The sequence below is a fragment of the Xiphophorus hellerii genome, chromosome 13 (genome assembly GCF_003331165.1).
Source record: "Xiphophorus hellerii strain 12219 chromosome 13, Xiphophorus_hellerii-4.1, whole genome shotgun sequence".
NCBI lineage: Eukaryota > Metazoa > Chordata > Actinopteri > Cyprinodontiformes > Poeciliidae > Xiphophorus > Xiphophorus hellerii.
The window spans coordinates 1,461,909-1,475,492 of NC_045684.1; the positions used below are offsets into that span (position 1 = coordinate 1,461,909).

At 39.2% G+C, this 13,584-nt stretch overlaps 2 protein-coding genes across 2 annotated transcripts in view; both read right to left on the reverse strand.

The window, feature by feature from the left end:
* The window catches only part of myo1g (myosin IG), a 52,479-nt gene extending 42,608 nt beyond the window's left edge, over nt 1-9,871 (reverse strand). Inside the window, exons 1-5 of the mRNA XM_032580581.1 lie at nt 9,750-9,871; nt 6,712-6,812; nt 2,509-2,717; nt 581-674; nt 298-463 (exon numbers count right to left, since the gene is read on the reverse strand). Coding sequence (XP_032436472.1) covers nt 298-463; nt 581-674; nt 2,509-2,717; nt 6,712-6,812; nt 9,750-9,767 — 588 coding nt within the window. The 5' untranslated portion in view covers nt 9,768-9,871. The remainder of the gene's footprint in view (nt 1-297; nt 464-580; nt 675-2,508; nt 2,718-6,711; nt 6,813-9,749) is intronic.
* A 449-nt stretch (nt 9,872-10,320) lies between these two features.
* rbm43 (RNA binding motif protein 43) lies at nt 10,321-13,356 on the reverse strand. Its single transcript, XM_032580593.1, has 2 exons — nt 13,217-13,356; nt 10,321-11,840 (listed from the first exon to the last, which is right to left on the reverse strand). Exon 2 carries the CDS (start codon nt 11,838-11,840, stop codon nt 10,800-10,802), a length of 1,041 nt encoding a protein of 346 aa, XP_032436484.1. The 5' UTR covers nt 13,217-13,356; the 3' UTR covers nt 10,321-10,799.
* Nucleotides 13,357-13,584: the final 228 nt, after the last annotated feature.

The following is a 13,584-nucleotide window of genomic DNA, read 5'->3' on the forward strand; positions in this document are numbered from 1 at the left end:
GGGTTTTCATTTTCTGTGAGCCAAATCACCAAAACTGCCAGAAATAAATCTTAGAATATTTCAAATCTATATTCACTGTTTGACACAAATAGACCTGTTACAGTAACAAACTTTAACTCATGACAAATAGTCTCAGAAGTTATTGCAATAAATGATAATAATGTTGTTTTGAGACCATTTTCAATTAATATAACAGTAATTATACAAGAACAAATTCTCAAAGATCAATAAACTTTACATTCTAACATACGTTTCACCCTGGAGCTGGAAGAGATTTTAAATAACCAAAATAACTACCTTCTCCAGCAGGTAGTTGTTGATGTGTCCTCCGGTCGGGTCGCCGTTGAAGTTAAAGTTGATGTCCATGTACTTCCCGAAGCGGCTGGAGTTGTCGTTGCGGTTCGTCTTGGCGTTCCCGAAGGCCTCCAGAACGCAGTTGGACTTCAGCAGAACGTTCTTCACGCTGAGCCGCCACAAAGCAGGAGACATTCAGGAAAATTAGGAGAGAAATTGAGCCTTAAGTAATGAAAATAACAGGTGAAATCAGAATAAATGGTGCAGGTTTAGTTCTCAGGCTGACCTCTCGACCTCTGCCCTCTGGCTGGGGTTTGTGATGGCTGCGATGTACTGCATGATGTATTTACTGGCTTCTGTTTTTCCTGCACCGCTCTCACCTAAAACACATCGTTCACAGCAACACTGTGACTCAAGGAGCAGAAATCTGAATTATCTTTAATAAAATAAAAACAGCTTCAGATAACTTCAGCAATAACTTTGGTTATTTAGTTTGGCACAAGAGAAAAAATGGGGTAATTTTTTAAAATGTATATGTTCACTATGGTTTACAGTTATAAATGTCACAATTTCAAATTAGATACTTAGCTTTTAACAAGTTATTTAGCTAAATAACTAGTCTAAATATTAAGTCTCAAACGAAGTATTTAACTCGCTCACTAAATATTTAGTTTGAAACTGCAGCATGTATAAATGAATGAATAACACAATGAAAATATGACTTTGAAAAATGAACCATCATGTTTTTCTTACAGGTTATTCCCTTCAATTTTTCATACAAAACACTTGAAAAACATCATATTGCTTGGTGATTTCTGATATTATTGTCCATATGTGAAAATGTGAAAATAAGTTTCATTTTACTGCAGAAAATACGTCAAACTGCACTGAAGTGTTACGGAGGAAACCTGTAACATGTTTATTATACTTCTGTGTTTCAGGTCGCGGCTCAGCTAAATATTTATAGACATTTTAAAACTGACAGCGGATGTGTTTTAAAAACAGAAACACTAAAACCAGACGAATCGAAAATCAGCCATCAAGGGCCAGAAACCTGCATGATTCAGTTCCTTCAGTCCGTCAAGTTTAAAATGAATTATAGCAAGAAGAGAATGATGTAAGCCAATTATGAATTATGATGATAACACTCAGTGTTTACAAACACAGCGAAGCCTGGAGATGATGAAGCATCTGGTGTAACATGTCGGTGTGGGGGCCCAGAGTCCCAGAAAAGCTTTTTCCGGCCCTGGTTAATTTAATTCACCATAAATTCAATTTTCATTATTATTGTTCTAATTATTGTTACTAACTTTCATCAGAGAGCAGCTTTAATGTTGGTGAAATCACTCAGAAAATGTAAAAGCTCTGAGAAATAAGAAGCTATTTTATGCAAACGCTCATTTAACTTAAATCAGGGGATCTCAAAGTGTGGTTCGGGGGCCATTTGTGGCCCTTGGAATATTTTGATGTAAAATGAAAATGAAGCAAATGGATTTGGTGCAGATGAAAGCTTTCTATACATATTTGACATGAGATTTTCTTAGATGGAAAATGTTCATTAAAACACAAAGATTTTTTTCTTTAATAGCCACATTTTTTACTTTTATTTTAATATCATATTAAATATGGCTGCAAACATCCAGCAACTTTTAACTCAACAGACTTGGACACCCAGTCATTGAACTTAGCTACAGACTGAAAGGATTTTAAGATAAATGCCTCGTTTTTCTGTTGCTGAGACTGAAAACATTTTCTAAACTAACAAAATGTAAAGCAGAAAGTTAGAAACCTGACCGCCGTTCTCCTATTAAAGAACCTACAATAAATTGTTCTTTTCTACTTTGCTCTATGAAAATAATCACAGTGGTTTTTTTTAAAGGTTTTATTGGCTCTAGTGGCCTTTATTTGATAGCTACTTGACAGGAAAGTGGGTAATGAGAGAAGGGGGAAGACATGCAGCAAAGGTCGCCAGGCCAGGAATCGAACCTGCGACAGCCGCAACGAGGACTAAGGCCTCCTTATGTGGGTTGTGCTTAACCCCTGCGCCACCACAGCACATCCCGAAATAGTCACAGTTTTTAAATGGAAAAAATGTGACCTCTAACTGTTTTCAAATTGGTGATTTCGACTCACAGGGCAAAAATGTATATTTTTTATATTTATCGCTTTACAGATGTAAACGATGATGTGTGTGCAGCGGGTTTGCAGGAATACCTGAGATGACGATGCAGGTGTCTTTGGCCCGCCTCTTCATGGCCTTGTAGGCGGCGTCGGACACGGCGTACAGGTGCGGCGGGTTTTCGTACAGCTCCCGGCCGCGGTACGCGTCGATGGCGTCTTTGCCGTAGATGTCCATCTCTCTGTACGGGTTGACGGACACGACCACTTCCCCGATGTAGGTGTAGATCCGGCCCTTCTCGAACCTAAGACCAAAACACGGTTACTGTCTCTTTAAACGGCGGCAGGACGCCCGGCTGATGATGTCATGACTTCGGAACCTTCTGATAGGCTAACTGGCAAATAACTAGGGCTGATTATTGAGATAATCATCAGAGTTGGGTAGTAACTAGTTACCTTTAGTTGAGTAACTTTTTTGAAACAGTTTACTTTTAGGAGTATTTTTACTACGCTGTACTTTTTACTTTTACTTCAGTAATTTTATTATGAAGTATCTCTACTCTTAATTAAGCAAAATTTTGATTGACAGCAGTAAGCCCCGCCTCCTGGCTCTGATTGGTTGTTACTTGGAGAAGGCAGATTTGCCTGATTTTTTTCAGTGTTATTTGTCTAATAAACTGTCAACATGCTGACAGTTTCAACAAATATGTAAAATATATATATTATTTTTAGAAAAGTTACACCTTACAGCTTTAATAAATAAATTCATGACAAATTATTGTGCAAATTAAGGAACACAAATAATTTTTGGTCATTTTAACTAACCAAAAACAAGAAAAGTTTGGTCTGATTTAACTTCAGACAGTGAGAAAAAACATGTATGTTAATCTGTAATCTTCTCATGAACAGCGACACACCTGTTGGTTTTCCTTCTACCCAAACATTCACTTCCTCCATGACTTTGGTCCCACCGCCCACCAGGAAGGAGCCAGACAACATCACACACCTTGATGTCATGCAAAGATGACAGGAAGTGACACAAGTATTTGTACACCAGTGACAGGAAACGAAAGCCGCGGTGTGAAAACAGTCACAGTTCGCTGTGGGTTTGTTGAGCTGAGAGGAACAAACTACGAACAAATTAGTTAATGACGCAACATCTGACTTTTCTGCTGCTCTGCTAGCTCTGCAGGCTGAAACGGAGCTTTAGGGGCAAAATTCATTCAAAAAGCCAAATTATCTGCAGGAAACTTTAGGAAGTAGTGATGAATTTCTGACAAACGGTTTGATAATTAATGCTTCCAGGACGAAAATAGATCATCATGTTTCCACGCCGAGAAATACAGTTTAAAAAAATAAGTGATGAGTGTGCTCACAAACCAAACTATGATATTTTAGGGTTATCTGTCATGCTGTGATGGTTTTAAATACATTTTTTTTTGCCCAGGTCCCTCTTGAAAATGCGATCTAGATCTCAAAGGGGTTTACCTGGTTAAATAAAGGAAATATATAAAATATATGTAATATATAAATAAACATAACAGTTTTTTGTTTTCTCATTAAACACTTGCTTTAAATTGCCTCTAATATATTTTTGCTGATATGTATACAGTATATGTATATATATATTTTTTACCCCTCCAGGGTCTTTTGTGGCTCTAGTGTCCCTTATATGACAGCAGGCTGACAGGAAACGGGGAAGGAGAGGGGGGAAGACATGCGGCAAATGTCGTTGGGTCCAGGAGTCGAACCCGTGACGGCCGCGTCGAGGACTCAAGGCCTCAAAATACGGGTCGCGCTATCCGCTACGCCACCACGGCACGCCCTGCTGATATATTTTTAAGTAAAAAATGTATTTTTTTAAACATATTTTCCACAAATTGCCCCAGATTCCCAACAGATTTAGGGGTGAACTTTGACTAGGCCTTTCTAACACATGACTATGAAGGTAATTCACTGCAAAAACAAAAAAATCTCACCAAGTATTTTTGTCTATTTTCTAGACCAAATATCTTGTTACACTTGAAATAAAATAAAGCTAACCTAGAAGGAACTTTTCAGCAGGATAAAGATGATTTAATGTTGATGAAGAATTACTTGGCAGATTATTTTGCTCATTATTTTTCCCATGCAGTAAGTGAAATAATCTGCCAGTGGAGCAAATACTTTTTATAAATATTAAGGAATTATTTACTTAAAAATAAGCTCCTAAAAGTTGCTGAAAAGCTACATGTAAGTTAGTTTAGTCTTATTTTGAGTGTAAAAATACTTGGTAAGATTTTGAGTTTTTGCAGTGTTCGTTGAACTTTATTTAGGGGAATCATTATAAAAAATAATAATTTTCATTTGCAAAACATGTTGAAAACTATGTTTTAAAACTATGTGTTATTATTCTTCCACTTGGAAAATAAACACAAATTTGTGTTGGCCTGTCTTATAAATGAGCAACAGGCCAGTAAATAACATGTAAGGGGTGAAGATAACAGGGCAAAGTAATGGTATAAAGTGTTAAATAACAGTCGTAAAGCTAGATTTTAACTAAACATCAATATGTCTGATCATCTGGTCAACAAACAGGAGGAAGGAAGAACACCAGGAGGACCAACCAAAGCAGAAATGAGAACCAAAATTCATCTGAAAATGAAAGAAATCTGGAAAAATATAATGACGAAAGAACCAAAATCCCCCAAATGCAAATATAAAGTAAAACTGAAAGTCAGGAAAATGAAGTGAGAAGAAGAAAAGGTCTGATGTCCAAACCTCTGATTATTTTCCTCCAACTCCGATAAAATTACATCATGAACAGAAAACACTGGAAAATCCTGTTTGTATTTCCAAGTTGGTTCATTTTGCCGCTCATCCTGACCAGAACTACCCAGCAGAACCCAGCAGAACCCAGCAGAACCTGGCAGAACCTGGCAGAACCTGGCAGAACCCGGCAGAATGGGTACTGCTGGGTTAAAGGAAGGACTCCAGTAGCAGTCAGTCTTGCAGCGGTTCTACAGAGGCATCTAACTGAAGACAGTTGCTGTATAAAAGTCAAATGTCCATCTGGAGATGCTAGCAGCTCAGCATGAGGGCAGCGGAGACGATGTCCCGCAGTAACATGTCCTGGATGTTAGCTAGCTCTGCTAATCCACATTGTTTGCATTTTGCTTTTGCCACTCCTCTTTAAATCCGTCTGGCTGTTTGGTTAAAAAGTCGGGCAGTGATGTTAGAGTAGAGGATGAGATCCTGCAGTTCCTTTTTCTGATGTAATGCAGGTAAAACTCTGTCTGGGGGAATTTTTGAAGTTCATTCCAAACTTCCTGTTTCCTGTTGTGACGGATGGAAGAGAAGCTCTCAACTTCCTGTCTGCATCCATTGAGCCTCATTTTCAACTCCTCAAAGTCGCAGTTCAGCCGCTATTCGAGTTTTTGAGATGCTAATCAGCAATACCTTGTTGCCATGGTTACGCATCACAGCAACTGGTTGAAAATAGGAGCAAAAATCCATCCAGCCGAAGAGTTTAACCAAAAAACATGATGGAGAAAAACCTGCTGCCTCCATGAGCGGCACTAGTCCACAACAGGGGTGCCCACCCTGCGGCCCGGGGGCCATTTGTGGCCCTCTGTCGGATTTTGTGCGGCCTCCTCGACCTACAAGCATCCCTGGTTGATGCTTTTAGCACAAATCGTTTTACAGATAAATAACATCTTCTTCATTTGGTCTACAATATCTTCTTTACATTATTATTTTGTTACAAAAATAACAAACTTTATGGTTTAAAATGGCTGCTCTGAAGCTAACAGAGGGTATATTTAGAGTTTAGGTATTATTGGATGTTATTCATTTGGCAAAACTCTGAATTAAAACAAAATAAGTGAAAAATTTCATCAAAATATAATTTCATAGCATGTTTAAAGTGGGTACAGTAACCAAATGAAGGTGTCCAGGTAATTTAACTGAACCAGAACAGTCCAAAACAAAACATGCAAACAGTGAGGCTGCATGCATGCAGTTTAAAAACAGCAGAAACTGAGATTTTAGCCCGATAAAAAACACAAAGGCCAGGCAGAATATCAGCGCTAAAAATATCCATTCAGAGGCTTCAGCTGAGAGGTGAAGGTTTACAAACGGAGCGGGAAACAAGAAGCAGACGTCACTCAAACTCTGACAAAAACCCAGAAATGACTCTCAGGCATCCAGCTGTGTCGGTATGACCAGCAGGTTTGACCATTTTAACCATTTTACTTTAAAAATAGAAAATGAATTTTAATTTCAGAGTCAGGCGTCACCTTTGACATCTGACGTCCTCACCTCAGCTTCAGGTTCTCCATGAACTGCTCCATCGTCACCTCATCCAGCAGCACGAAGTCCGACTTCCCAAACTCCAGCCCCTCCAGCTCCGCCATCCCTGCCTGAGCTCCTCAAACACACCAGAACAAACAAACACACACACAGAGGGGAAACTCAGGGAGAGGCCAAGAGAGCGGCTTCCAGGAAGCAGAAAGAGAAGTGAGTTTGACTTCTGGGTCCCGGTAGAGCATGGGGCGGCTGTAGGCGTGGCGCCAGACTTTCTGCGGCCTGCAGGCTGAAACACGTCACGCTGTCAGGCAGCAACGCAGCGAGAGCCGCAGTCTGTCTATAAACGCTCTCAACTTCTGCATCCTCCTCCGGCTCGCTTCCTGTCAAACCTTCTCTCAAACATCCACAAACTCAAACCGATTAGTTTCATCCAGAGAAACCAGAGGTTACAGCAGAGCTGGGCAGTCACTACTTACATTTACCTTCTCAACAAATCTACTTTGAGGAGTATTTTTGCTTTGCTTTACTTTTTATTATCAAGTATCTCTACTCTTACTTGTGTAAAATTTCTGAATTTTCTACCCACTCACGTTTGTTTCATTCACCAAACAGACACACACCTGCAGCTTTTGTTAAAGTTTTATATGGAAGGAAACCGATTTGGAAACATTTTTATGTTTTTCTTGTTACTTATATGAATAATTGTCATTTTCATTCATAAAATACCAACATTTCCTCTTAGCTTTTACTGTGTGAGTTTTATTTTGATCAACTACTCTGCACTTTTGATCAAATATATTTTTTATTCTTACTGGAGCTCTTTCTTGGATGGCTACTATTTACTTTTGAGTGTAAATATGTTGAGTTTTTGCTCCAGAAGTGTTGAGTCAGAGCAGAACCGGGCTGGGCGGGTTCTGATGCCACAGATAGGGTTTCTCATGACCAGAGAGGAAATGTTCATTCAGGCGGGTTCATCCTTTACAAGAACTGATAGGTCAGAGTTCAAGTCAAACCACGAACTATTTAGACCCGTCAGTATTTATTCTCACGTTAGAAACGTTTCTGTTTTAACTCAATACCAAAGTTATTACAAAATAATTAAATATAATAATAATAAGTGAACTTTTCCATCACTTTCTACAGATTTTAAGCATTTGTTGAATCACCTTTAATTTGAAGGACTTGACTCAGTCAGCTTCTTTTCTTTATTTATTTCCTTTTTTTTCCCCAAATTAAATTTATAAAAAATATTTATTTATTTGGGTCAGTCAGATTTAATGATTTAATAATTAATTAATACTTTTTAACAAAAAGTTAGGATGAATATCAGAAATATTCATAATATAAGATAATCATATAAAACTTTGAACACGGCATGTCCAGCATGTGTGGGGTCTGCAGAGCTTCTAGCTGCCTTTTCATTCTGACCCTGATGGGTTGAAACCAACATGATTTACAAACAAATCATGTTAGTAAAAATGTGGATGTTGATTTTCTAAAGTTGATTTTATTGGAAAAGAAAAACTTAAAGAAATAAAACAAGATTTTCAGGTTCAGTTTTCCTCTGCTCCTAAACCTCCAGTTATTTGGCAACAGAGGAAACCTGATAAACATCGAGAGGCCCAGAGGGATGAAGTTCATCCCTTCATGGATGAACTGATTATGAGTCTGAGCTCCAGTTTATCTCCTCTACGTCTCGGCCGAGTCTTTGCAGGTCCAACGTGTCTCTGCAGTTTGTTCTCAACTCTTCAGGCCCAGACAGGAGCGATGCTGCCAGTGACTCAGATCTGGGGTTTTATAGGGTCGAGCTTTTAAAGAGGAGAACTTCAGATTAAACCGGATTCAGGCAAAAATCTGACAGTTTGAACCTCAGATGATCCTGGGAGGAGAATATTTATCTACTGGGATGAACTGCTGACCCTTCAGCTCCAAATCCTGAACTAAAATATGTCAGAAACAACTTTAAAAGGAGGAAAGTTAGACTGCAGCGCCCTCTGGTGGAAACAAGAGGACATGCGGGTTGAAATATTTACAAAATTATAAAAAAATATTGTTAAAATGTGTTTTATTATAAAAAGTACTGGAAATTTAGGATTAGTCAAGTAATATTGGTTTGAGTTAAATGGGTTACGTCAATATAAAATATTGTTTAAGCGATAAACCAAATATCCTGGAAGTTTTAGAAAACTTTAACTTGTATTTTCCAGGAAAATATTCAGAAAGTTTCAACATGGCAGTCTGTCTTTTCCAATTAAGCAATTTTTAACCAGAAAATAACCTGTGACTGAAAACTAAGCACTGAAATCTTCACTTTCTTCAGATTTTTTAAACTTTTTTTTTATATATATAAATAATCATTTTCAGTGATATTAAACCAAGTTTTGATGTGGATAAAAGACTAGAACACATAAATGTACAAATGTTCCCAAATATCCGGTTATGTGTGGATTAGAATTAGGAAAGAAGAAAGCACAGCTAACAGCTGAATGTCTCCCCTTAACGACGGAAAAGTCAATAAACCGTTCAGACGCTTCAAATATCTCATTTATTTTCACCTAAAATAATCCAAACTCAAACTTGGGCTGGATCCAGTTAGAACCGGGTCGTTCAGGATGCTGTGAAAAAGTCGGATATTGTAAAATAAAATTTGGGTCGGATCCGTTCGCCGTGTGAACGCAGTCAGGAAACAGATTTCAAAATAAAAAAAATGGAAAAGCCTAAAAGAAACTAAACGCAAAGCAGTGAAGAAATATGGAAAGACACCAGTGACAATAACTGTATATGGCAAGACCTTAGTGACAATAATAAGCAACCCAGAAATGACCCATAGATTGTTGCAAATACAGTAAAAACGTAATAAAACGATTATAAAAAGAAGAAAACGTTTCCTCTGCGTGATGCAGGTTGAACTTTTGGCTCAGATTAGTCAGGCTTGCTGTGAATCAGATGAACTGAAGCGGTTCGGTTTGTCTGACTTCTGAACCGCCCTGAGTTCTGCTGACCCAGACGAACCGACCCGGAACGGTTCTGACGGACTGAAGGACACCTACCGCCTCCGCAGCGTCCATCTCGTTCCCGGCGATTCGCGGCGCTCCTGGGGAACCGGACGGTGCTTTCAGTGAAACGGCGGCCGTTGTGTAACCTCAGCTGCCTTTCAGATCCTCCATTCAAACTTCCTCTGGGTCGGTTCCTCTTCCCGCTTCCCCCGCCTGGCGCTCCGTCCGCGTCACCGAGTCACACTCAGGTGTTGCAGCAACATTAAAGACGTCAGAGGCAATCAGAGGAAATCTGTTTTATTTAACATCCAAACATTCACAGCGACTCCTTCCCATCAGTGTTTTACAGTCTCAGTGTTTTAAACCATTTTAGTGCAAATATTCTGTTACGAAACAACAGAAAGGATGAAAAACTTCAAACTTCATACGAATAAATTCTTTCATTTCATTAAAACTCTCCTTTATCCTGGGCTGCTGTTGGATTTGTGCTTTTGATTTAAAACAGATTCAAGAAATTACAAATGAGTTTTAGAAAAATCATTTAGGGGTAAAACGATTAATCGATTAATCGTGATTAATTGTAATTAATCAAATATTGAAATTATGGTAAACTAATTTAGCAATTGATTCATCGTTAACTGAAGTTAAAAAAGGAAATTTGCTGAAACAACAACAGAGTCAGAGAAGAAATGAAGCCAAAACTAAACAAAAATTTATATAAATTTTGCTTGTAAGATGAAAAACCTTCTTTCACACAGAACTCAAGTAGTTTCAGCTTCACCTGGTTCTGAAAAAAGAATTTAATTTGTTTTCTTTATTGCATCTTTTAATGAATTTCTTAAGTTGTATAAAAAAGATAAAAAGTTTGTGCATTTTGTTTATCCGATTAATCGTCAGAATATTTGATTACTAAAATAATTGTTAGTTGCAGCCCTAAAATTATTTTAAAAACTGATCAAACTTTGATTCCTGCAGTTTAACCTAGCTATATTCATTTCATGTCTTATTGCAAAACGTTCCAGGATATTTAAGCTCATAATTTATCCTGAAATAGGAATTGAGATTATTTCAGTGCAAGGTTGATTCAGGTATTTGTAGAAATGATTATTTGTCCTTTTTTCCCTTTTTGTTAAACCAGAGTCTTACAGTTTTTCCAAAAGACCGAATGAAAGCGCCTCTGTTTCGGCCTTCTGCAGTCTGAACATGGTTCTCTTTTCTTCTGAGTTTTTCTTCTTCATGTTTTGCGCGGGACTCCGAGAGACTTCGTCCTCTTGGCGCTTCCTGTCCGCCGCCCCTCCATGAGGAAAACTCCCTGCCAGCCGCTGGACTTCTCTGACTCCTGGTTGGGACCGATCTGCTCCTCTCTCCCCTGGTCCGATCGGCCGTCCGTCCTCTGGCTCCTGATTGGTCGACCGGGCCTCCCTGAAGGCTCTGCTTCAGGTCGTAGCTCTCTTTGGACGGGCCGACCAGGTGGAGTCGGTCGTTCTTCTCACACACCAGAACTGAATTCAAGGATTTGTTGTTTTCTCGGATTCCACCTAGAAGGCGTTTTCCTTCGGCGCTGAGGTCCGACAGAAGGACTTCCTGGGTCCGGAGGGTTCTGCGCAGGCCGTCCAGGAGGAGCTGCAGGTCTGTGGACACCGACCCGGAGTCTGGACCCTGCAGGGTGATGATGGTGCTTTCTTCCTCTGCCTTCACGTTATGTCGGACGTCTCGTCGGGTCAGGAGGTCGTCCAGCTGCTGTTTCCTGAAACGCTTGGCGTACATGTAGACATCGGAGTCGATCACAATCTCCTCACCTGGAGTCCGATAATCCGGCGCCTGGTGCTTTGGACCGGAGGAGGTTCTGGGGCCCAGAGAGGCCGAACGTCTCCGTACGGAACCTGGATCTGCGTAATTCCTGCTTTGCTTTGAAATCGCTCCGGAGGAAGCGGGCGGCAGATCCGAGGAGGAGTGCGGCGTCGCCTCCATGAGCCGCTCCAAACGGGCCTTCACTGCTTCGAGGTTACGGAACCAACCCGCTACCCGGACCCGACCTCGGTCCAGATCCGTCACCTTAAAGTAGTAGGACTGGAGGAGCTGCCGGACCTTCTGCTCATCCTGGAACCGGTCGATGAGAACTGTGGCCTCGACCCAGAAATCCATCTACAGAAACAAACAAAAAAACACATTCAGTTTATGGCTGCAACTAACGATTAGTTTAGAAATCAATTATCCTGACGATTGATTGATTATCCTGAAGATTAATCGGTTGTGCCATTGATTATTCTGCTGATTAATCAATTTTTCTGTTTGTTATTCTGCTGATTAATTGATTATTCTAATGATAAAACTATTATGCTATTGAGTATTCTGATGACTAACTGATTATTCTATTGATTATTGATGATTAATGCATTATTGTAATGACTGACTATCCTGATGCTTAATTATGCTGATTATCCCGATGATTAATTGATTATTCTTTTGGTTATTCTGAATATTAAATAATTATTCTATCAATTATTCTGATGATTAATTAAGAAAATGTAATTCTGCAGATTTTTCTTTCAACCACATAAGGTTTGTAATGAAACTTTACAAATACATTAAAAGATTGAAATAAATAATTCAATTCCTTTTAAAAAAAATAAAAAACATTTTATTTCAGCAACATAATTTCTTTAGTGAACGTTTGATCATTTGTAGCAAAAGATGCATTAATATGAGGTGAAATGTTGACAAACATGCAGAGTTTACACAAAATAAATCTGTTTGGGATGGACGCCCCACCCCAGAATACATGTGGCCCTGGGCTGCTGCCCCATAAGACCCGTCTAGAGTTTAACTCAGGGACAACAAACTGAGTGGTTCCCTCCCAGCTGTAATCCTGGAGATAAGAAACGAACTTTGATCCTGCCTCGTCACGCTGTTCTGGTTCTGCAGGACAACTTTTCATTTTCTCAGAGCTGAAATCTATAAATTAAAATCTGATCACTTTCCAGTAAATCTGCTGATAAAAACTGCAGGGAAAAAGTCGAATCAGGACGTGATTTGGGAATTTTGTCTCACTTGGAACCCCGTACTAATTTAGTTTACCACACACACACACACACACACACACACACACACACACACACACCTGAACAAACTGAGGTGATCACGTGACCAGGTAATTAATCCCTGAATAATCTGCTTTTCACTCTCAGCTTCTGTTTTTGACTTTTCTCATATTTTATATCAACATGTTTTGTTTATTTCCTTCAGTCTGAACGAATCAACCAAAGTGAAACTACCTGTCAGCTGTTTGTGTGTTTGGTTCTTTCTGGACCAAAAACTCAGAAACCGACCAGGAAGAACCTTAAATATAGGAATTAAAAATGTTGTGCATATCTATAGACACAATAAAAACATACAAATATTTTCCACAGACGTGACAAACAGACCGTAATATTATTTATTCCTGTGTAATTCAGTCTGAAGGCTAGCAGCTTTAGCATTTAGACTGAGAGCTGAAACCATCTGGAGAAGCTGAAACTTACTGTAAATTTTACTTCTCTCTACTTCATTGCTCCACTCCTGGGCGACTGGACAGCGGGACGAAAACGAAACTGCTGACGTCATATCCGACTCAGACCAGTTCGACCACAAACCCAAAACCAGCAGCCTGAAATGCGGACGTGGTTTCACAGCCTCGCTTCTCAAATCCATGGAGAAAGTAAACAAAATCCTACAATAAACTTTATTATTTCAGATCCCTATATGCCTTTAAAGTTAAAACTTAATACTTAAAAATAATTAAATGTACTCATTTTCCTTAAAAATATATATTTTATGGATTAAAAAGACTAAAATCGCTCGTGAATTCCGAGCTCCGCCGCTAGGGGTCACTACATCCCACATTAATACG

Coding starts and splice junctions, on each gene's coding strand:
- rbm43 (XM_032580593.1), bottom strand. CDS start 11,840: ATGGATTTCTGGGTCGAGGCCACAGTTCTCATCGACCGGTTCCAGGAT.